This window comes from Dendropsophus ebraccatus, chromosome 6 (genome assembly GCF_027789765.1).
Source record: "Dendropsophus ebraccatus isolate aDenEbr1 chromosome 6, aDenEbr1.pat, whole genome shotgun sequence".
Classification (NCBI taxonomy): domain Eukaryota; kingdom Metazoa; phylum Chordata; class Amphibia; order Anura; family Hylidae; genus Dendropsophus; species Dendropsophus ebraccatus.
In genome coordinates this window covers 81,155,786-81,179,038 of record NC_091459.1, presented here as the reverse complement: position 1 = coordinate 81,179,038, position 23,253 = coordinate 81,155,786, and the positions used below count along the sequence as shown (strand labels likewise).

The 23,253-nt window shown below is 37.4% G+C and overlaps 1 protein-coding gene across 1 annotated transcript in view; it reads right to left on the bottom strand.

Moving 5' to 3' along the window:
- Positions 1-23,253, bottom strand: part of SI (sucrase-isomaltase) — a 150,212-nt gene that overhangs the window by 115,605 nt on the left and 11,354 nt on the right. The window contains exons 2-14 of the mRNA XM_069975257.1: positions 15,656-15,782; positions 15,162-15,250; positions 14,903-15,023; positions 13,943-14,052; positions 12,657-12,811; positions 12,315-12,486; positions 10,136-10,235; positions 9,397-9,509; positions 5,844-5,969; positions 5,362-5,493; positions 4,716-4,835; positions 3,750-3,863; positions 747-831 (exon numbers count right to left, since the gene is read on the bottom strand). Coding sequence (XP_069831358.1) covers positions 747-831; positions 3,750-3,863; positions 4,716-4,835; positions 5,362-5,493; positions 5,844-5,969; positions 9,397-9,509; positions 10,136-10,235; positions 12,315-12,486; positions 12,657-12,811; positions 13,943-14,052; positions 14,903-15,023; positions 15,162-15,250; positions 15,656-15,782 — 1,564 coding nt within the window. The remainder of the gene's footprint in view (positions 1-746; positions 832-3,749; positions 3,864-4,715; positions 4,836-5,361; positions 5,494-5,843; positions 5,970-9,396; positions 9,510-10,135; positions 10,236-12,314; positions 12,487-12,656; positions 12,812-13,942; positions 14,053-14,902; positions 15,024-15,161; positions 15,251-15,655; positions 15,783-23,253) is intronic.

Genomic DNA, 23,253 nt, shown 5'->3' with positions numbered 1-23,253 from the left:
TATGCTCAGCCAATCGCGGCTGAGCTTCGGATGACGCTGCAGAGGGTGGCCGGCACTCGGGAAGATCCGACAAACTCCCGAAGAAGACGTCACTGCTGACGATCGGAGACCGTGGACGACACGACATGCGGTGAGTATAATGCACCACACTTCCGGGTCTAGCGTGGGTGGGGGGAAACACGGGGAAGGGGGCCATTCACAGACATAACATACCTTACAAAGTTGTATAACTTTGTAATGTGTGTTATTCTGTGAATAATTTTTTTTCGCCGGACAACCCCTTTAAAACATGTCTGCCAAAGTAAAGTGTAAAGTGAAACTGGTTCAGATGCCCCTAGCAATAAATCAGATTCCACTTTTCATTCCTCACAGGCTCTTTGGAAAATCTGATTGGTTGCTAGGGGCAACTGAGACAGTTTCAATTTACACCAGTTTGATAAATCTCCTCCATAGTGTTTTGGTCAGGAGAACCACCAGGAGTTTGACCACTACCATGCAGTGGCAGTTGAGGACACGTCCTGTGCATTTGTACATATATTGTTTAATGGAAATGAAATGCTAAACAATAAACATTGAAGCAAGACTTCAGTGAGAGATAGGATTTACTTATGTACTGTATCCAATTTTTGTCTCAGATTGATAAATCTAGGCCCTTATCTACATGTAAAAGAAGACTAGGCCCCATAACAGTAAGCTGTATTGCCTTTACCATGATATCCTGTCATTTTTACTTTATAATATCTTACCAGGTGTGTATGGTGGATAGTTCCACTTGTTATCAGCACATCCTTTGCTAGATCCTCTCACAAAGTTAGAGACCTCATTCATATCCTATTAACAGAAAGTCAATATTATACTAGGCTTGTTTTGTGCAATTAAAATTTACTTTTCATATGTCACTATCTTATAAAACCCCAACTGTGAGAGCAGTGCAGGGTTAATTGATAAATAAATTCAACACATCTGTGACTGCCAATTTTGCCGCTTTAGAAATCAATGCCAGCCATGAGCTGATGTAGATTTCCACTATAATTTGCACTAGCTACTGACATAAATTATAGTAAATGTGGTGGACAAAACTGGCCCTACCACCTTTGCTGTGAAGCCCCTCCTACTTTATAAAAAGTGGGAGGCTTGGCATAAAGGAGCCAAAAATATCACAGATGTTTGTACAAAAGCTTGATTGCACAATGTGCTAGTTTTTACACCAAAAATCATTTATCATTTAAAACCTAGGGGGACATTTATCAAGGACTTTGGGGGACATTTGCTAAGGAGTCTAATGTGTGTGACTAGTCTAATGAGGATGGGTGTGTATTTTGTTCCAATATCTCGTGACCGATTTATTAAAATGTAGCGCTGCCATAGTAAATGTATCGAAGTAATACAGTCGAAAAAAGCAAAAATTGTGTAAGCATATTCACCTGGTACTGACCTGATGTAACTCTGGACCTCTTTGTATGACTTTTTAAAAAGTTGCAAATGATAAATTGGGTGAATATGCGTACTTTTGGGTGAATATTTAAAACAGGTTGCTGGTTGAATACTGGTTCATAAATAGAACTTAGACCAAAAATGGATGACAAATCCAGTTATTCACCTAAAAACCCTTGATACATTTTCCCCTTAGTGCCTATTTTTAGATGAATAATTGGATTTTTGGTCCAAATTCAATTTATGAACCATTACTCGACAGGCGGATATTTTTTAAGGTCCAACTTTTTTTTTTATTTATCATTTTCAACTTTTTAAACAGTTGCTCAAACTAATGCAGGCCTATATCTGGTCAGTACTAAAGTTTTAAAAAAAAATATGGGGGTGGGATGATTTACCAAAACTGGTGTAAAAAAGAATTGGCTCAGTTGCCCCTAGCAACCAATCAGAATCCACAATCTGATTGGTTGGTTTGATAAATCTCCCCCCTAAAGCTTATATAAAAAAAAAAATTCTTCATTTGACACCCCTCAATACATAAAATAAATAAATACATTTAATTTAATTAATTTAAACAGAGATAGGCTATGGTAACACAACATCAAAAATAAAGATGGCCGGTTTTGATATTTAAAAAACGTCAATGGGAAGATGGACGTCCAATGCACACAATGCATTGAATAAAGGACGTTTTACCGCGGAATTCAAAAAAATGAACATGATCATTACTTTCCGACGTCTTTTGCAAACAGCGGACATTTTTTATTAGTTGTTCACACACAGTTTTTCTTTTGTCACCATTCTTTGGCTATGTTCACACAACATCATAGTTTAGTAAAGAACGGACGCTGATTGCAATTGCCTCAGCATCCGTTCTTTACTGCAGAGGCAGCATTGCATTGAAGTCACAATGCAATGCCGCCCGCTGTGTTCAGACGTCGTTCTTTTAACGCCCAATCTTTAGAACGGGCGTTAGAATAATGTGCCTGTACATTATTTCCGGACGCTGTTCAGTGAACAGCGGCCGGAAACATCAGCTGTTAACACAACGCAATGTGCAGCGCGGCCGCACATTGCGTTGTAGTGAATGGCTAATTGATTTTCGGGCTGAGTGCAGCCCAGTGGGTGGCTGTTTAACAGCGTCCGTTGCTATGCAATGGATGCTGTTAAACGTTGTGTGAACATAGCCTTTCTCTGTTTTTACTATTAAATTCAATGAAGTTTTCAATTAAGCCACACCCAAAGTTCAATTAGTAATCTCAAACTAGAATAATGTGCAAACACCAGTTATGCACTAAGCGGAGGCCAGACAGCTATATAACAGACGTTATTTTAAACTAGCCTCAAAGTGTTTTAAATGTAAAAAAAAAAAAGAATTCATGCATGTGTGTGTTTTCCATGTTGGCAATGTCCTGGTAATGCCAGGCTGCTGCAGCTTGTTTTATTTATTATAAAAACAAATACAACAACTCAGTAAAGTCTGAAAAAACTTTACCCTTTTAACTGATCAGCAAATAAATTGGCATTTTTAGATTGGTGCCATTATTTATTTACTTTGTGGATGCATTATAATGCAGAGATTCCATCATTTTTTTCCCAACATTAAGTGATTCTATACTGTTCTCATCTACTTAATGTGGAGGAATATATCAGCATAATAAGCTGTGAAATAAACATCGTTTAGAGTTATCTGTGATTTGTGTGTTTGCTACTCAAATAAAAAAAAGCAGGCTAACCATCCTCTTATTCCTGTGATTCCATATTTTGCCAGGGTACGTAAAGGTACCATAGCCCTCAGATAGATGTTGTCCAAACACACCTTTAGCCAACATACATATGCCTGCTCAACTTAGGCAAGCACGCATGTTTTCTCAACAAAAGAAAATTACAGTCAGCATGTCTGACCCTTCTTTCCCATGATATGGTTGGTTGAACCTGAAATAGTTGTTAGGATCAGCCTAAACATGTTTCATGTGTATGGGCACCTTATTTGTACAGTTAGTGTGCATTAGTCAACTGCTTATTGCTTAGTCAGCTAAGAAACCATTATTTCATCTAATTTCTTCCTGACGGGTCCTGTCTTTGTAAGTGACTTTGATAACATTTTGCTGTTTCTATTGTTTTAGATTATATTTTGTTTCTTTTAGTAGTTTCAGGCCTTACAGTAATAAAACAACATCCCATTTCAATATTTATAAAACTTCATCTAAAATATTGTATGCAGTTGTAAATTTTGAATAGAAATAGTAATTTGGAACATATATATATATATATATATATATATATATATATATATATATATATATTTTACTTACAATCCATATTCCATCATAGTTGACCTGCTTATAAAATTCCAGGCATTCGTTTATCCACCACTTTGTACACTCAGGATTGGTATAGTCAGGGAATACAGTAACTCCAGGCCAAACCTAAGGTGCAACAAACCGTTACATGCTTCAGGTTTTAGTACATTAAAATTAAGGCCCTATTCACATCACGTTATGGAGATATGTCACTGAGAATTTCAGAAAGGTTTTATAGGGTATACCGTATAGGTGGCAGGGTCAGTAGTGACTATATTTAGTCTGTTTCCCTACATTTTGTTTGTGAGACATAGCAGACTAGGCCGTGAGTCCTGCAAATTACATGTATACATTCTGGACAAAATAGAATTACTAGTATTTAATATTTGGACTGTTAAAGTCTATGGATATACCAAATCGCATGCTGTGGTATATATCTGGATATGAGGTACTCCAGTGCATATTATTGATGTAGCCTTAAAAAGTAATGCGCATGGGGGTTGTGCTTCCATGAAATTACATGTTCCAAAAATATATAGTTTGAATTCTAATGTACATTGACATTAATGGAAGTTGTGTAAATTGAATAGCTCTTCAAGCTACGCTCTTTACATGGCTTTTGAAGTTACACATCACCAACAAAGTCCAGTGATGCATGAAAAAAAGTCTCTAATTCAGTGGCAGAATGATGGTTGAAAAGCCGTATTTGAGGTTGGTAAATTGTAATAACTTATCCCTTTCTTTATAATTCAACAACATCCTTGTCAAGGTAGCTTACACCATAACCTATTAATTCAATTGAATTGAATAGGTGCAAAAACCATGTTTCTGATTCTGCAGTAGGAACAACTAATCTGACCATCTCTTTTAAATAAACCCTTATTTTTATAGTCAATGGAAGCTTGGTGTTATCTATAATCTATTGTATTTATAGTAGTATTAAAAACTTGACAATTTAATCTTATAGATAAACTATACCTCTCCAACAAGGGGCGTTTGGCCATCAGATTCATTTACCCATACACCGAGAACTTGGCCTCTTTCATATGCGTCATATGAAATATTACCCACTAGCTTCTGATTGGAGATGGCAGGGTCCTGTATCAAGAACATTTTATATTTCATATCAAGTAGTTGTAGATAAATAAATTGCAAGACAATGGCAGCAGAATACATTATCCATTTACTATATGTCCATCGGTCCGAAATACTACAGACTGTTGTAAAAGTGTTGTTTTTCTGTAGACAGTTTATTATGAGTATGGCAGGACAATAATCTGGTTGTTCGTTAGGCGCCCATGATTTCTATCATACAGATGCAAACCACAAAGATGCAGTCGGCTCCTCATGTATAGTATAGTTTTACATGCTGTTCACGTAAATTTGATTCAGATTTTCTTCTGTTCATTCATTTTTTTTCAGTTGATAAAAATAATTTCCATATTTCCATATTTTCCCTAATAGGGTATATGGACAGGGGTTGTCCTGAGGAGGCAAAGTGGTATAGAGTGCATATATTCTGATGACTGAAATTGCTTTATCTTAAGGAAGAAAAAAGTATATCCGACACTATTTTTGTTTCCCACCCTTTTTTTCTGTTAAGTATACTCCCCCTAAAACTTACCAATATAATAATATATTTTTGACCATTGTCATGCAGATTTTTAGCAAAGTTTGGTAGATCTGCAAACTTGTCTTTGTCATAAGTGAAATCCTTTCTATTTTCCATGTAGTCAATGTCAGTAAATTGAACATCCTAAAACAAGTAAAACATGCAAAAAAAATAAATAAAGACAAGCAAAGATGAGTATGTTTATATACATGAATATACACCACACTTCCCAAGATGTCAATATCTGCCTACTCCAATTATTACAACAGATGGTATACTGGACACTCCTTTTTTATTTATGCTATGCCATGGTACTTAAGATCAGTATTTTTCCACCAAAAGATGGCACATATTGCGATTATTTAAGCCTTTTCAAATATGTAAGACCTCAACTTCAAATAAACTTTCAAAATAGTCCAGAAACTGTAGTGCAGCTAACTATGCACAATCTGAACACTATGTAATCTGTTGTTATATGGCTGCTTTCTACTTACATATGGGATATTAATGTCTCTGTTTGCTTGAACCACGCCCTTAACTTCATCAAGTGATTGGTAACCCCATCGGCTGATATGGAACCCAAGAGTCCAATATGCTGGCATGTATGGTTTTCCAATAAACTGAAAGCAATTATGATAACATGAATTAAGTATTATAACAATTATAAAGAACTAAACACGTAATACCATTACTGTTGTATCTATCAGGTCAACATTGATTTATCTACATAATATAGGGATAGGAGCAGGTGTAAATACTTACATGAAAAGTAAAGTTGTGTATAATAATAAACATGGTCAAAACAACAAAATAAATTGAAGAGATTTGTTTTCATAAATAATGCAAAATTTCTTTGTTTCATTTATTTTATAAAAGAAAAAGTGTTCCATCTCCTATAAATTCTGGACTGTCCAAAGTGGCCCTAAAAAGAGGCATAGATATCCTTTCTTGCACTTTCCAGATTTAGTTTTGCGCCCTTTCTCCCCATCTACGTCACCGTCAGTTTTGAGAGTAACTCCTGTAACTGCACACAGGACTGAAAGCCACTATACAACACTGAGTATTGTGCATGAATCTAGTTTCTATTAATGACATGCAGGCACAATAGTCAGCAGCCTCATCATGGTTATTGCCCTGCAAACAACTGCATCTCTATGCAGGGCCGTATTTACCACTAGGCAACTGTGTTACGGTGCCTAGGGCAGCACCTAGCAGGGGAGCAGCACCAGGGAGCAAAGGGGAAGGAAACAACTTTTTTTCTTTTTTCTTTAGTCTCCCTCCTCCCGTTCAGACTTGCCAGTATATCTGGTGTCTTTTCCAGGGGGGTGGAGGGAGCTATTACCTACAAATCTACCAATTTTCAGAAATTAGAAAATCATGATGCTAATTGATGAGTGAAGATGGAGCGTCTTCAGGTTTAGTACATTCCAAAGAAGATAAAAGACATGGCACTAACCCCTCTTGAAGTCTTCTTACAGGTTATTTATTTCATGTAACAGAAATACAAATAGCAGACAGACAAAACAAGACAAGCTTTGGTGTCCTCTTGTTTTGTCTGACTGCTATTTGTATTTTTGTTACATGAAATAAAGAACCTGTCAGAAGACTTCAAGAGGGGTGAGTGCCATGTCTTTTATCTTCTTTGGAATGTGTGACATTGGACTATTTTCTATTGCACATTGAGCACCACCCTGAAGTTAAGTGGAAAGTTGTTACACCTTTTGGTTAAAGAGAAGCCACAGTGCATTATTGGATTGACTGCTAGTGCCAGATTCAGTTGTCTTTACACTGCTATTATCTTCAGGTTTAGTGCCTAGGGCAGCAGCAGCTGGCAATACAGCCCTTTCTCTTTGCACCCCGATGTCAGATCAAGCAGGACAGTACTGTCACCTATATACTGCCCAGTAAGCAGCGCCAGCTTTCTGCACCTGATGTCAAATCAAGCAGGACAGTACTGTCACTTATACACTGCCCACTGAGCAGCTTCATCTTTCCAAATCCAATGTCAGGTCAGGCAGTACAGTACTATGCACCTATGTATACTGCTCAGCAAGCAGCTCTGTCTCTAGCCAACTGATGTTAGACTGGGTGGGACAGTGTTATCACTTATACAACCGTGCTCTGTTTTTTAAACGTAATAATTTCAAAAAGGGGCATGGGGGTAGGTAGTGTGTAATTATTTTACAGAGGGTAGTCAGTAGCATAGGGTGGAGGCTAAGAAGGGATGCCAGCCTGGCCCAAACTTTACATTTACACAATGATATCAGTGACTCCTCTTAGTATATAATAATATATAATATATATATTATTGCCATATGCTGCACCCAGTGAATAGGGTGATGTCACATACTGTCCCTGTGGATACTGACAAACACAGTACCTCCTAAATATAATACTGCCACATACAGGACCATCTGAATATAATACTCCCACATACTGCAACCAGTGAATATAATATTGCTACACAGGAAAATAAATTTTAAGATTAAGTAGTAGAGAGATGGAGGTTCAAGGTAGTAGTTGTTCTGTACAGGGACACATTAGGAGGGCTTATGAAATATGGTGGAAGCAGCAGGAGAAAGAAAGCGCAAGGTAGCAGGAAGGTTCTATAGAGAGGCAGAGAGGGATGTAGGCAAAGTAGTAGAACCCATACAAGAGTAAAGGCCCAATTCCATGGAATGATTATCGTCCGTATTCGGCCGTTATCGGCCGTTACGGCCAATAATCGTCCCAAAGAATAGAAGGCAACAGTGAGACCCCCTGTGATCAATAACTTTGGACGTGTCTGATGACATTATATAAGTTATTTTCAGTGACCGCTGCCCCCTTGTCCCCCCTTGCTACACCCCTGGCCCTAAATATATGCTATATTAACCCCTTAAGGTCAAAGCCAATTTTCGTTTTTGCGCTTTTGCTTTTTCCATTTTATGTTTAAAAGTCCATAGCGCTTGCATTTTTTCACCTAGAGACTTATATGAGCACTTATTTTTTGCTAAATCAATTGTACTTTGCAATGACAGGCATTATTTTTCCATTTGCACTGTCAAATTAAAAAAAAAATGATCATTGTTTTGATTTCGGGCAGTTTTGCATTTACGCCGTTCGTCCTATGGTAAAACTGACTTGTTATGCATGTTCCTCAAGTTGTTACGATTGCAACGATATGTAACATGTATAACTTTTATATTGTATCTGATGGCTTTTAAAAAAATTCAAACCATTGTTAACAAATATATGTTCCTTAAAATCGCTCTATTCCCAGGCTTATAGCGCTTTTATCCTTTAGTCTATTGGGCTGTGTGAGGTGTCATTTTTTGCGCCATGATGTGTTCTTTCTATCGGTACCTTAATTGCACATACACGACTTTTTGATCACTTTTTATTACATTTTTTCTGGATTTGATGCGTCCAAAAATGCGCAATTTTGCACTTTGGAATTTATTTGCGCTGACGCCGTTTACTGTGCAAGATCAGGAATGTGATAATTTAATAGTTCAGGTGATTACGTGCGCGGCAATACCAAATATGTTTATTTATTTGTTTGTTTATTTATTAATTTATATTTATAAAATGGGAAAAGGGGGGTGATTTGGACTTTTATTAGGGGAGGGGATTTTTTTATTAATAAAAACACTTTTTTACTTTTTTTTTTTAACATAAACTAGAAGTCCCCCTGGGGGACTTGTATATACACAGCACTGATCTCTCATAGAGATCAATGCTGTGTATATACACAGCAAAGATCGATTAGTCATAGATTTGCAGGCCACAGCAATCTATTGCCGAGCGGGGATCAGCGCCATTGTGTGGGAGGTCCGACCCACTAGACACCAGGGATGTTGTGCATAAAGCACTTCAATGCAGCTGTCAGGTTTGTCAACAGGACCCTCGCTGGCTAAAAGAGGCACTGCCCGGAGGCAGATTGCAGCCGGGATCGGTGCCGTTCAGAGCGGGGTCCCTGCGGCACCATGACGTACCAGGTACGTCATGGGTCGCTAAGGGGTTAAGCAATCATCCTTCAAGATCAAAGTAAAAATTAATACATACCTCTAGATACTCCATAACAACTTCTTCGGGATTTTTTCCAACAAATACATAAAAATCCAAGATTCCTCCAATTGTCCTATAGGTTACTGCTGGTGCGGGCTGCATTATCACTTCTATCATGTAAAATTAATTAAGAAATTTGTAATGGCAATAGTTAAATTTTTAATAATAATAATAATAATAATAATAATAATAATAATAAGAAGAAGAAGAAGAAGAAGAAGAAGAAGAAGAAGAAGATGAAGAAGTTACAACACTGAAAATATTTCATAATGTATGATATTTAAAAAATAAATTTTTGACGTTTGGCTGAATAACCTGTAAATTTGCTTATCTCTACTCATGTTCATGTAGAGGGACAGCCATTCAATGCAGTCACTCATATAATTATACAGTCAATAGAGGGGAAACACAGAAGGGTTAGAAGTCAAACCTCATAAACTCTTGTAACTTTGAAACATATAGATGGCTGTAACTTCCTTCAGTAATATCAAGAGTTTAAGAAGACATGCTGGCTTTATTTTAAAAAGGATTATTACCATGATTGTCCTTTGTTTATTTATTTAGATTTTTTTGTGAAATGTAAAGAAAAAAATACTTATTTGAGTACTAACTAAAACATTCTTGTGAGCACAGATTGTACAAATGTATTACTCATAGTAATTAGATGCAAAATATATTTTACGACATAGAAAATCACATCATAATTATAGAGTTAAAAAACAAACAAAAAACTTGCCCATTGCATTGCTGTTCATTAAAAAGACACCAAACGATGCTCCTGTTTCATCCTCTAAACATAGGAAAAATGTCTGTGCACCATATAAGTTGTATCCATCCTGAAGAATAAACGCCACAGTATTAAATCTTTACATTGGGAAAATGTTTTCAATAATATTGCAGAATTCATACATTTAGTAGTTGATAACATGGTGCACGTGGTATGATGAATTTGGTGCAATTCACAAGGGTACAAACACACAACTAGTCTTGTCATGCTAATTTTTAGATGTCTTTCATTTTGAGGCCAAATAACGGAAATTATTTTTGAAATCACATCTGATTTCAAAATAACAAATGATAATTGGCCTCAAAATGACTGACATCCCCAAAAAAAGTCAGTCGAACGGCCAAAAAAAAAAAGCAGTGTGTGAACTTAGTCTATGACAGAAAGAATCAGGGACTGACAACAAAAAATAAAAAGAAGAAAAAAGTCATAATGGTCAATACAATACAGTAAACAAATTTCCATATAGGTCAATATAACCTTTGACTTCTAAGTAGAATCCAGCTGTACTGTTTACCCCAAAAAGTTAACAGAATAAGGCTATGTTCACACAACATTTTTTCAGCTCCATTTAAAATTACGACCGTTAATTTGAGTCTAAAATAACGGACGTCATTTAGCTGCTGTGTTTGCACATTATTTTAGATTGGGATTACTAATTGGCCTTTGGGTGTGTCTTAATTGAAAAGTCCATTGAATTTAATAGTAAAAACGGAGAAAGAACAGTGACAAAAGAAAAACTGTGTGTGAACGTCCACTGTTTGCAAAAGACGTTCAAAAATAATGTTCATGTTCATTATTTTGACGTCCGCAGTAAAAATGTCTGTTATTCAATACATTGTGTGCATTGGACGTCCGTCTTCCTATGTGTCACTTTGTACTGTAATTGTGTACAAGGTTCACCCACTTCCAAAATTTAGTACTGCTAAGGCAAAACGCTTATAGCCTTATAGTTGTAAAATGTTTTAATACTGTTTTATTAGGCTGTATATCCTCACTTGCAGCCTGCACCCTGACAGTAGACCACCCTGTTCAGTATTACTGTTGTCCCTTGCCTTTTGCCTCAAAGTAGCGATGGAAATGCTGTTCCTGATATTAAAGAGACACTGCAAGAATTTATTATTATTATTACTACTTAAAAACCATACAAGATATTGTTACATGTTTGTTTTGTCACCCAAGGTGCCTCTACCACTCCATATAAAGCAATATGTTAAAGAGGAAGAGTTTCCTATTTCACTTTCCAATTAACCCCTTGCCTGTTTTTCAAATCTGACCTGTCTCTCTTTATGTAGTGATAACTCTGTGCGATGCTTTTAATTATCGCGGTTATTCTGAGATTTTTTCCTGACATATTCCTTTATGTTTGTGGTATACTTTAGTTGATACACTCATTAGTTTTTTTTTTTTTTTTGTAAAAAAACACATTTGTGATAAAACTTGAAAAATGTTCTTTATATTCAGAATTCTCCTGTTCTAAGAAAAATAGCTTGAAAACGGATTTTAGAGCGGAGTGGCAGTTGGTAACCGAGACAAGCTATCATCAATGGGAAGAAAGAACAGTACATCAGAAGAGGGAGGCAAGTTTGCTAATTTTATATATATATATATATATATATATATATATATATATATATATTTATTTATTTATTTATTTTATTTTTTTTTTAACTTGGCAAACACTACAAGTTTAATTATATTAGTTTAAATGGGAATGCCCCTTTAACGACTCCAATTTCTAATCCTGACATGTGAACAGAACACTAAAAAGGCTTCACCTCTTTTTGCTATTACTGAAATATTCAAAGTTTACCAAAAGCCTTTGGTGGAAATTTACTTTAATTTACATGTATAATTATTTCTCCATACTGGAGTATTTATTTCAATATGCAATATTTAGAAATATATAATTTATCATGGCATGGGTTTACAAGCCTTAATATACAATAAGCCTTTCTTATACCTATTTATAATTACTTATTAAAAGCTGTGCATTTGCAGAGTTGCTCAGGTACATTGCTTTGCTTATAATTAGTAAATGCTAGCTTACATGTAAAACCGAGATACTGTAAATATGAGGTGTAATGAGCTTGTAATCGCTAAATAAAGGATTATAATAATAAGCACTTACTCCATTGGGAAACCAGTCTCTGGTAAAAATAGGCCACTTTTTCCAGTTCATATCATGCTTATATTGTCTGTGAATATGTTCGCCTAAGCCATAAACATTGCTACTAGGCAGCTTAATTGACAGCTGTAAATACTGGTCAGCATAAATGAGTGGTCCTATGGTTGTATCAAACCTGTAAAACAAGAAATATGTAATTCTATTTGCATTAAGAGAATCGATTAATAGTCTAAGAATTTGAGTTGTCCAAATTGGTAAACCTTCTTCACACATCTGCTATATATTCATGTACTGTATGTATCAATCTGTTTGAGTACATAAATTATAAAATAGACTGTTGCTTACAGGACTCTGGGTGTTGGTGATGTTCGGGTTAATTTTATTCCAAAAGGGCTGTAAGACATTGTAACATTATAGTTTGGATTTTCCGCTGCGTTTCCAGTAAAACCTTTCACATGTTCATGAGGGATTTCAAATCTTTGTTTGTTTGCATCTGTGATCTATAGGAAAAGAATGGTTTAAGACATTGTATAGAGACAAAGATCAATTAAGACAATGAACAACTAAAGCATATGCTGTCCTATAGTAAAACCATCTCCAAATATCTGTTTAGTTGCTGCTTGGGACCATCTCCATAAGTTAGAAAAGAAAGCAGCTGCAAAGAGTAGAATTCCCCAAAACTCCCAAAAATTACAAAGTTGCTTTGCAGCAGGCGTTGTTGGAGAGGATGTGTGGACACCAATAGTAAGGTCTGACTGCTCATTAGTGCCACTTCGCCCCGCCCACACCGGCACCATTGGCCCCGCCCCCTTGACACCCATTGGTTGACCGATGTAAAGGGGGTGGGGTCTAGACCTTTCGGCCAGCCTGTTCCAATGGCCGGCGAGGGGGGCGGGCCAACTTTGATGTTGTGGGTGGGGCTAAGTGGTGCTAATGCCGCGAGGCCCTGCCCACTTAACACAATCTGCAGTTGATAAAAGATGACTTTTTACTTGAACAAGCACCATGACGTATGATATAAAATAAAGTATGAAAACCACTAAATTTACCCATTACACCTGTGTAGAGATGTCAGAAGGCAAAAAGCAGGTGACAGTGTCACTTTAAGGGACAGTGTCCCCACAATTGGTTTGGCCATTTTCCCTGCCCCTATTAAAGGCTGCCCCTTCCTGTTTCCTTTGCCAGATCTATAGTGCTCATAGCCTATCTGAGAAAGCTTTCGCTAAGTTACTGTGATTTCTAGTGTACCAGTCCTTTGCTTACGTTACCTGACTCCGTCCTTGTACGCCGCCTGCCCTGACCTCTCTGCCTGTCCCAGACTATGTCCCTGCCTTACGTCCTTGTACTTCGCCTCTACTTGCCACCTACACAATCAAGTCGCACCTGGGGTAGCGACCTGGGGGTCGCCTGCTGCAGCAAGCCCATCCTGCCTTGCGGCGGGCTCTGGTGAAGACCAGCGGCCCCTTAGACTCCGCTCCCTGGTGCGACTTAGTGCCATTGCTTGTTTAGGCTACACGGATCCACTGACCTAAACCGTTACAATACCTATTGTAACAATACATTGATCAAATCCTAATGCAATGAAAGTTACATATGTTTCAGGATAATCTAATTTAAGTTAATAATAGCACCTTGAACCGGAATCGATTTTGGGTTTGTATTTCAGCAGCCAGCTTTAAATCTTCTATGTCGTCCCCAAACCAAGTATTAAAATTTTCTCTTTTTAGATTAGCTGTGAATCCTGCAAACAAATCATGTATAACTGATTAATATAATATACTAATTTACTATAGATATATTAACAGCATAAAGAAAAAAAATGTAGAACAGAATCAGGCAGGAGGTTGTAGGGAAATTAGTACAGTTATATAGTCTAAAGTTTAACGGACTTCATGATCCAAACCTCTACACTTTCATCTTCAAGAGTCTTCTAATTCTTTGGAATGTGATACTTTTTAATCTGGTTTATTTTCAACATCCTCAGTTTTAAGCATGTCCTAAAATCTTTTAGACAGACTTACTATTTCAGACTTTTCCATATACTGTATCCTTCTTTTTTCTAACTCCCTCTTTCATTAAACAATCAGCCACACATATTGTACACTCATGCACAGCATATCCACAGCCATTTTTCCCTTTGTATTATTCTAGTGGAGCCCTTACTCCTCTTGGTTGAGTTGATTATTAAGCTGCATTCACGTTATATGAGAGAATTTGGTCAAGGTATACCATCAAAAAGACATACAAATGTGCACCCAAGTGTATGCATATCCATGGGAGACCTATTAATTTAATTGGAATCAACATAGCCTATTAGACCACTATGCTTGGTCCATTAAAATAAATCCTCAGTGATTTCTTGCTAGTAATCTAAAGTATACTGTACATCATACACCAAGTTAACATGCATTGTAAACTCAATCTTGGATGGTTAGTCTGTTATGTCTGATCTTGTATGTACTGTACTGTTTTGTATTGCAAAGTACTGCTGAATATGTTGGCATTATACAAATTTTCATGATGATGATGATCATGATTATTATTATTATTATTATTATTATTATTATTATTATTATTATTTAGAGTTTTACCTTGTGGGGTATTTATCTTGGAGCCAACAACTTTATAACCATAATTTTTTGAAAAGAAACACCATGGAGCACTGTTTTCCTCGAATGGGCTCCAGCAACAGCCTCGTTGTTTGCATAGAAACTATGATGGCATAGTGATGATAAAAAAAGACTGGTTACAACAATGCATATCAAGCAATATCAAGATATTGAATAGACACAAAGATCCAATATAGAATATTGCAACTGAACAATAAAATAAATCTTTTTGCATGCTCACCTCAGAAGCTACTTGATCTGGAAGACAATCTATCCTGTGGCTGTGAGGAGTATTAGCTACACATTCACCTTCAAATGGTGGGGTTTCATCTAAAAAGGCAAACAAGAAATTGAAATCATCAGGTACCATTGCATTTGGGTTTAGAACTTTTTCTTAAACCTCTTAAGGTTTCTTTAAAGAAGGTTATAGTTATCAAGCAAAGTTTATCAGGAGATAAAGGTTCTATCTGCTCAGCTACTAATTTATTAACCTAATTAAATCAAAACCAAAAGGTGATATTCACTAGCTTTTTTTAAACCACAAATATGACTTGAGTAAACAAAGATAATAGAAAATTATCATGTAAATTTCCGTTAAGATAAATGTATTCAATAAATCTACTTGTTTTTTTTTTCCTGAGGATAGACACTCATCGCACTTTTTAATTATCATTTAATGTTAAGAATTGTTCATGGACTCAATAATTCTTTTACATTTTTTTTATTTTGTTTTACCTGCTGGCTTGCGTCCTGGCTGTCCTGTTGCAAATAGTACAATAAAAACTACTGATATAATTGTCATCATAATAACCAGCGCAATGAGAATCATCTCCAGGGAACTAAATTTCCGTTTCTTCCCCATCTGCAAAGGAAAAAGTAAAACTGTTGTAAGGTAATTGTAAGGTAAACTGTACATTAAATATATAAACATACTGGTGGGAATTTATCAAGTCTTGCATAAATCCCCACCATCATGCTTCACGCTGGACTTACTAATGCTGCGTTTACACAGACAGATTTATCTGACAGATTTTGGAAGCCAAAGCCAGAAATGGATTTGAAAAGAGGATAGATCCCAGTCTTTCCTTTATGACCTAGTCCCTGTTTATAGTCTGTTCCTGGTTTGGGCTTCAAAGATCTGTCAGATAAATCTGTCTGTGTAAACGCAGCATTAGGGTCCATTTACACAGAAAGATTATCTGACAGATTATCTGCCAAAGATTTGAAGCCAAATTCAGGAATGGATTTGAAAAGAGGAGATATCTCCGGCTTTCCTTTATGACCTGATCTCTGTTTATAGTCTGTTTCTGGCTTTGGTTTTAAATCTTTGGCAGATAATCTGTCAGATAATCTTTACGTCCAGGGTCGCCTAAGGGTTAAGAAACATTAATTTTAAAAAAGTTTTAATTTTTTAAAAGCCATAAAAAAAAATAAAAGTTACACAAGTTACATATCGTTGTAATCGTAATAACTTGAGGAACATGCATAACAAGTCAGTTTTATCTTAGGGAAAATGGTGTAAACACAAAACCTCCCCAAATTAAAAAAAAAATCAAGATTAAACCTGCCATTGAAAAGAACTATTAGTGGCGCAAAAAATAAGGACCATTTGGGTCTCTAGACGACAAAATGCAACGTGAGGAGGAACAAACCAAAGCACAAAAATGAAAATAAACGTATGACTACTGCATCCAATCACACACTGTACAAGTCATATGTGTCAGCCTATCATTGCTGGAGACCTAAGAACTGATAAAGCATAAGAGAAGTCATGGCGTGAGTATGCAAGGGTGTTGGTAAGTTGTCACCTTTTTATCAGCTGTTCTTGCATCTGCAACCTTACTGTTCTGTAGTGCATTGACAGGCTATCATTTGAGAGGTACCAGCAATAATCTGCACTGCCTTATCTCATATTAACTAACAGTACAGTTTTATCTTGCCATAAAATGAACTTAAAGCTTTTATCCTGCCTACCATGAGCGTTCTAGCAGTGTCACTGTATACTTTAGCTTTACACTCTTTGCCTTTGTTTATTTTATGGACTTTTATTTTCATTGTCAGCATCGATTCACAACTCAATATAACTGAATTATAAAATGTAATTATGGATAATAAACAGCTTTAAAACCTTATACTCTTAAGAAAACCATACACATTAAGGCTATGTGCACATTACGTTTTGTGCACATTACTTTTTGGCCGCAGAGTTCTGATGCCGGCACATCCGTGTGCGCCCGCATCAAATCTCTCCACTGCACGCTATGGAACGAGCGGCCATAGCCGCTTACTCCATAGTGTGCACTGACATGTTTTTTTGCGGTCGCTATTCAGAGAAAACTGACATGTCAGTTGTTTGCGACGCTGCTAGGTATCCTATAGACGTATATACACGTATATAGTCCTATAAACATATATTTTCGTAATAATCACGGCTGTTGTACAACGGCCTTGATTTTACGAAAATATACGTTGTATAAACATAGCCTAAAGTCAGGCCAGCAGGCCAAAATAAGCTGGGCAAGCTGGTATTCAAACATATAAGAGGGTCTTGTAACAGGGTAAGGGGGTAAAGAAGACATTAGGCATGTTAGGTTGTAACATATCTGAAAATTTGTTTGTGCAATACATGACACAGGGATCTATTAACAGCTTCATCCCATCACCTTAATTAGGATATGTTCATGCAGAGGTTTTTTAGGCGAAAATACGCCCATCTTTTCATAATTTTGGCCGTAAATAATGATCATGATTATTTACTGCCATAAATATCAAAATACGGCCATTTGTTTACTCAAATTTTTAGCTGCCTGCTATTGCATAGGTGTGACTAGCTTAAAGGGGAACTATCAGCAGGTTAGATGAATCTAACCTGGTTCGTCCCTCTTGCACCGGATACATTGAGACGGAATATATGTGAAACAGTTAGGGACACTGGGGTACACTAGGAGCACTGATCCAGCTCGCCCCTGGCCCGCTCCATTTATTATAATTAGAAAGGGGTGGACCGGTCAGGGGTGGATAGGTACTATCGGAACGGGCAGTTCCCCTAAAAGATGCCCCAGGGCTCTCAGTTTCACTGGATCGCAAACCAAACGACTAACTGCACCAGAACGATGCCAAAGAAGAATGTACCTTCCTTCTGTGCAGTAGGGACATATCACCAGGTTATATTCGCATAACCTGCTGATAAATCCCCTTTAAAGCAACTCTGTACCCACAATCTGACACCCCCAAACCACTTGTACATCAGATAGCTGCTTTTATTCCAACATCTGTCCTGAGATCCGTTTGGCAGGTGATGCAGTTATTGTCCTAAAAAACAACTTTTAAACTTACAGTCCTGTGTCAAATTGGCTTGGCCTAGAGTGTGTATGCCCTAGGATTGTAACACCCTTCCATCCCTCCTTATCACTAGGAACACCCCCGGGCAGGATTGTTCCTATTCATCACTTGTCTGAACACTGCAAAGGTGCCTAAACGATCCAGCTCATGTGCAGTGTTCACACAGGTGATGAATAGGAGAAATCATTCTAGGGGCATTCCTAATGGTGAAAAGGGCAGGGAGGAGGGATGGAGGGGTGTCGCAAACCTAGGGCATGGGGACTTTAGGCCAAGCCAGTTTGACACAGGGTTTAAAAGTTTAAAAGTTGTTTTTAGGACAATAACTGCATCACTTGCCGAACGGACAGATCTTGGATTAAAAGCAGCTACTGATGGTACAAGTAATTTTTTTTTTTTTTTTTTTTTGGGGGGGGGGGGGGGGGCAGATTGTAGGTACAGAATCGCATTAAGGCGTATGATTCCATTGCACAAAACAACATTTCTCTGCTGATTTTTAGGAATCTGGCTTTTCCAGACATTATTGGTCAGTCAAAATCACTTGAAAAAGCTGCATTCCACTTAATTCTGATTTTTCTTAAATAATACTAATTTTACTAAGTCATGTCAAGTCTTTTAGAACTCTTTTTTTTTATTATTTTTCTGCCTACTAAGGTAAAAAGAAAGAAATATAGGATAATAAAGGATAACCTTCAGAGGCACAATGAAGTTATAAGTGTCATCTTTTTGGCAACTATGAGTATGCTAAAATGTAGTAAACATCAAGTTAAACCTGGCCAAAATATATTACATGTAAAGTGCAGCTTTGGAACACAATATGAAGCAAAAACAGTATGTTTCACACTTTGCTTTTACTGTTTCTCTCACTAGATGGTCCCATGCTTACGATGTGTGGTGCCTGGCAGTCAATAATACTTTTTTGTCTGCATTGCCAACTAGATTGGCAGCCATCTGCTGTTGGCAGTTATGTCAAGTCTTTACTACCAGACTTCCACTTTTAATAATTGAAAGAAAAAAAAAATTGAATTATAACATAGAATGTATATGTAATTTGAGACTAGTGTAATATTTTATACCCAGAAATAGCTTATAACTACTTTAGAAGAATAAGTAGCTGAGGGGCAATGTAATAACTATGAAAAATATATCAGGGGACAAAAGATCTCTTTTATGAACTATTTATATTCAGGACTGTAAAAATAACAAAACTAGGAATAATAATTTGTTTCCTCACCAACATAGACAGGTATTCTTTACTGTAAAAGCAGTGATACTATAAAACTCTCTGCCAGAGGAAGCGATTATGGGGAACTCACTGCAATCCCGCAGTTGACTCTCATTAACCCCTTAAACGCTGTGATCTACAGCGATCGCGGCGTTTAAGATACTCAATGACAGATCAAGCATCAGTCACTGAGTGATCAGGACCCCCGCATCCGTGTTGCGGGGGTCCCGATCGCATGTGCTGACAGGTGGGGTAAGCTCCTTACCTCCATCCTGTTGGATCGGTGATCTATGTGTAGAGTCTGCTCTCAGGCAGGCTCTATAGATAGATCGCCGATAACACTAATCTATGCTTGGCTTTGGCATAGCATAGATCAGTATATGCCATCTAATGATTTCATAATTTACAGTGAATTAAAGTGTAAAAAAAATGTAACAAAAAAGTTTTTAAGAGTATTAAAAAAACCCTTATAGACCCCCTCCTAATAAAAGTTTAAAAGACCCCCTTGTCCATTATAAAAATAAATAAATAAACATATTACATATCGTAGCGTGCAGAATTGTCTGATATATTAAAATATAACATCATTGTCCTCGCACGGTGAATGGCGTAAACGGCAGGGGGGGGGGAGACGCACCAGGATTGCTGATTTTATTAAATGATATATCACAAAAAAATTAATAAAAAGCAATCTATATTTTTTTGTTACTACAATATGATAAAAACTAGAGATTATGACGCAAAAAATTACACCCCAACCAGCCCTGTAGGTGCAAAAATAAAAGCGCTGTGACTCATAGAAAGCGGGGAGGAACATTGCATTTATCTGTCCCGGACTTTTGTGCATCAAAGGGCTCTGTCTTGAAGGGGTTTACAGTCATTCGCTTTTTGCTGTTAAATGACTGCACGTTTCCATAGTGGGAACATAGCTAATAAGGTTAAATTGAGCATGGATATAATTCTGGAGTGTAATTATTTGACAGATTCTGGAGCTTTATTGTGATTACCAGATTTGAAGTGAGATGAGGTTAAGTGGCTTCTACCTTACAATTTTTTTAGTTTATTCATTTTTCCTCTGTGTAAATACTGCAGGTAATAGGCTGCAATAGACGGACATTTACCTTTGTTCAGCCTTTTTAGCTATGTTACAATCTATTAGCATGCCAGAAAGTATGACATCAGAGGTAGTGCTTTTATGACATTGTCTATTTTAACAGTTCATATGGTACAGTACTCTGGGACTAATGTCACTTTAAAAATAAATAAATAATATTAATAATAATGATAATAGACCTTGGACAAGAGTTGGGCAGCTTGTATGTCCTGACAAAGTGCCTAAACTGAACCTGTCATTTAAAAAAAAATATATGACATGTCAGGGAGCCATTAGAGTTCAGACCCCGACCAATCAGTAAAATGAGCAATGAGACTTGCATTATGCCGGTGTCTCGTCGCGTGACGGGAGAGAAAGTGCAGAGCGTGGATTCTCCAACCGCTTTCTCCCACCCCAACTAATCAAAAAAACTAAAGAAAATTTTAAACATTTCATAGAAACGGTTTCACAACACAGATATGCATAAAAATAATGCTAACATAAATTGTTTAGTAAAATCATGTCACGGCCGCGGCGGCGTCCCGTGTTTCAGGCCGCGCCGCAACCTCCTCCTGCCCCATGCAGCCACCGGGGTCCTTGTGCAGGGACCCGGCGCTGCTGCTAGTTCGACCCCTGGGGGCGCCTCACCTTCCTCCGCTCCTGTCTCTCACTGTGCCGGCCGGCGCCTCCTAGGGCGCACACGCTGGCTGTCTCAGATTTAAAGGGCCAGTTCCACCCCTAATTGGTTGCTGCACATCACACTCTCCTATAAGTTCCAGCCCTGCCCCCTCCCAGGTGTTGGAGCCTCTACATGCTTCCCATAGCGTTTGGCCCAGCTCCCTGTTGTTCCTGACCTTAGTCCTTGTCCCTTGTTCCTGTCTTCAGTCCTTGTCCCTAGTCCTTGCCCGCTGCCTTCCCATTGTTCCTGAGTCCTGTCCGCCACCTGCGAGCACGTCTACAGTCCTCTGCCTGCACTATCTCCTGTCTACTGCTCCTGCCATGCCTCGCCTGCCGTCACTAGCAACCAAGCCAGGGGTAGCTACCTGGGGGTCGCCTGCCGCAGCAAGTCCATCCCGCCTTGCGGCGGGCTCTGGTGAAAACCAGCGGCCCCTTAGACTCCGCTCCCTGGTGAGGTTAGTGCTATCGCTAGTGACGGTCCAGTGGATCCCCTACTCCAGGCGTTACAAATCAGTAGTTATCTAAAGTCAGTTCTGCTCATTATACATGTTAAGACACCTACTGTATAGAGACCTGTATAAGTGCCAATTTTGCTCAGAAAAATATTGTTTAGGCTAGACTCATTTATGTGATGAATACAGTTGTATAAGGTAATAGTAAGTTTATTCTAGTTTCCCCCCCGAACCTCCCTATACTATAATTTTACTCACCTATTTAGTTGCTAGAGAAACCTCTAGTTCACTTTCACATTAACGCAGAGCTCACAAGTTAATCAACTATTTTAAAATGCATATTGACTATTGGTTATTTTGAGCTGCATTTCTTGACATTGCAAATTCCAGCTCAAAATATGACATTTGACTCTCAGCGTCCCATCAACTTTGATAAATGTTTATTTTTAGCATCTGTATTAATGTTCTAGCATGTAAATCTGATCTTTTTAGCATGTGATTTACAAGGATAAGTACACCAGCTGTTCATCTCTAGCTTAATCCTTAGAGACACAGGATGCTTACTAAACTTAGGAAACATGCCATGGCTGACAAACAGTGCAAGGCATTGCATAGCCAACTGCTCAATCTTGTGTAAAGTACAACATGGCACCATTACTGTCTAACTGTACACCAGCAACAAAATTCATTAAACTAATCTCCGCTTTGCAGATCAATACCTTAGTGCAGTAATTGCATTTTACATTGGTTTAAAAGCATCCTAGATGGCAAAATGAAGGCACTTGCAGAAAAAAAAAAAAAACTAATTCACTGTCTTAGCCAAAATAAACTACAAGGTCATTTACGTAATCTAATTGGTTCATTAATATACATTACCTTTTATGGCTTTTACTTTTAAATACTGAGCGAAAAATCAAAACACCAAGGTTTACCCTGTACAGAACTAATATATATAGAGCTTTCCAGTGTGAACAGCTATAAAATACACGTACTGTATATAGTAATAAAACAAGTAAATGCATTAGAAAATAGCAATAGATGATGTCTGTCTCAAGGTCATAGGAGTATAAAACTTTCTTGTGAGAGTTTATTGTTCTCATAACTTAACTTTTCAGGTATGTGGCTCATAAGGATATCTTGTGTTTTACCTTGTATAAAAATTGACATCACTAGTCTTAACAACAGTCTTATTTAGAGATGAGCGAATCACTTGGAAATTTGTTTCGTGAAGTTCGCGAATATTCGTAGGAATTTGCGAATATTAGCGAATTACATATGCCTGAATTACATTTAAAAACGATAAACTTTAAAAACTATAAACTTAAACTAAATTAGCTACAATAGTGGGATTATTAAAGAAGGGCACATTTTTCACCCCATGTTGCTGTGACAGTGTCAAAAGTTGAAAAATTACGATTAAAAAAAAAAAAAGTAAATCAGCCTGTCAATCATTCAATTTCCGCCATGGACAGCAATGAACATCAGTGGATCAACGGCGTAAACTCATTTTTGTCCCAGGACAGCGGTGGACATTGCTAAATAAGCG